The sequence below is a fragment of the Acanthisitta chloris genome, unplaced genomic scaffold, assembly GCF_000695815.1.
Source record: "Acanthisitta chloris isolate BGI_N310 unplaced genomic scaffold, ASM69581v1 Scaffold44864, whole genome shotgun sequence".
Lineage (NCBI taxonomy): Eukaryota > Metazoa > Chordata > Aves > Passeriformes > Acanthisittidae > Acanthisitta > Acanthisitta chloris.
In genome coordinates, this window is record NW_008671777.1 from 1 (window position 1) to 1,900 (window position 1,900).

General features: G+C 60.4%; 1 protein-coding gene across 1 annotated transcript; it reads right to left on the minus strand.

Moving 5' to 3' along the window:
* Positions 1-34: 34 nt before the first annotated feature.
* Positions 35-1,725, minus strand: LOC103801783 (venom factor-like; the record flags this gene model as incomplete). The annotated part of the gene is made up of 7 exons (XM_009074211.1): positions 35-198; positions 279-429; positions 518-613; positions 803-962; positions 1,045-1,120; positions 1,356-1,559; positions 1,639-1,725. Coding segments are annotated over 7 exons (938 nt in total), but the record flags the coding sequence as incomplete, so codon positions are not given.
* Between the last annotated feature and the right edge of the window lie 175 nt (positions 1,726-1,900).

Sequence of the window (1,900 nt, forward strand, 5' to 3'; positions counted from 1 at the left end):
AGGGTCTGGAGGTGTCCCCAGGTTCATAGCCCACCTGAGTGGATCCATAGGTCCCACCGAAGATATTCTGCTGGGCAAGCCACCGAGCCACAGGCCCCGTCAGCTCCGACTTCTTCATCTGCAGCAGAGCCAGCAGCGCGTAGGACGTGCCCTCGATGTTGTAGGTCTGAGCGTTGCGTTCCTCCCAGCTCCTTCCCTCTGGGGGTACAACTTCCCAACTCAGCACCTCCCAACTCCTCCACCACCTCTTTCCCCCATCGAGGCGGTTGAGGTGTTACCTTTGGAGACCTTCATGAGGACCTTCTCGCTGTTGAGTTTTCCAGTCAAGGCCAAGGCATAGGAGGTCAAGGCCACCGTGTACGGCCGTGCCAGGCGCTCGTAGCGTAGGATGAGGTACCCAGAAGCTTTGTCAATGCTTCTGTCCAAGCTCTGGGTGGAAAGGATGAGCGGGTTGGAGTCTCTGGGGGTTGCTCTGAGGGTTTGGCACCTCAGCTGGAGGTGCCCACGGGACACTCACGTTGACACGGCCCCTGCAGATGTCCTTGGCCTCCTCCAGCGCGATGAGGACGAAGGCTGTGAGCGACACGTCAGGCTCGGCTCCTGCATAACCTCCCTGGGGGCAAAGCAGAGGGAAGAACCTCGGGATCGTGGTGTCCCCAGCAAGCTCCTCCCACCCAACACTCAGCCACCCCCAGCAGGGTCTCCTTCCCCCCCAAATCCATCCTCCAGCCAGAAGGGCCATGACCAGTCCCATGTGATGGCTTTGACCACCAGCAGGGACCAGGTTTGGGTGCCACCATACCACCATCTCCCCGTGGATGACAGGACCATCCTCTTGGAACATCCCATCTGGCTTCTGCTTGTTGAGGATGAGCCACTTCACGGCACCGCAGACCACCTCGGGGTCGACGTCGATCAGCTTGAAGGCCATGGATAAGACTTTTGACACGTAGGCTGTCAACCTGGGGACAAGGGGGACCTGAGTGGTCACGTCTGGCTCTGTCACCTGGGCCCAGGTGGTGGTGGTGGCAGCAGGGCCCTCACCAGGTGCTCGAGGCACGATTTAAGAAGGCAGCGAAGGACTTGTCAGGTTTCCGGTAGGCGAGTACTTGGGTGTAACCTGGGGAGGAGATGGTGGTTGGCCAACATGAGGAGCACCAGGGGTGGCTTCAGGCCACCAATACCTTCCAGATGTTGGCCAACACAAGGACCACCCAGGGATGACTTCAGGCCACCGGGTGTTGACCAACACAGGAACACCCAACCAAGCCGAAGGAATGTCAGGCCACCAACACCCTTCTGGGGACATTCCCACCCCTTGGGAGATGTTCCCACCCCCTGGGAGATGTCCCTACCCTTCCTGATCAGCTCGATGGCCTCGGCCCTGCGGTCGAGGCCGAGGCTCTCCCACTGCATGGTGGTGTCCAGGTAGTGGGTGGAAATGACCGTGGGTGTCATGCCGATCATGATCTGCTCTCCACAGCCTGAGGGAGCCCTGATCAGGTCCTTCAGCTTGGCCCCGTCGACGGCCTTCTCCACCAGTATGGACACAGGGTTGCCTGGAGCAGGAGAAGGGGAGATGTCACCCCAGGGGTGTCCCAGCTCCTCCCCGGGGTGTCCCCCGTGCCGCGTGCTCACCTTGGATGCTGACTTTGGTCTCCGACTCGGTGTCGGGGACAATGTCAGAGAGATCTGTTGCCTTCACCTGCTCCTTCTGCACACCATCTGTGGGCCAGGAGGTCAGCAGGGAGGTGACCCAAACCCTTCATGGCCTCCCTCTTCCCACCCCTGAGGTGACCCAGCCCTGCCCCAGGATGCCCCTTGGCCCCAAGATGTCCCACTCTTGCCCTTGGTTGACAACCTCCATCCTCTGAGATGTCCCAAACCCACAGTGGGACCT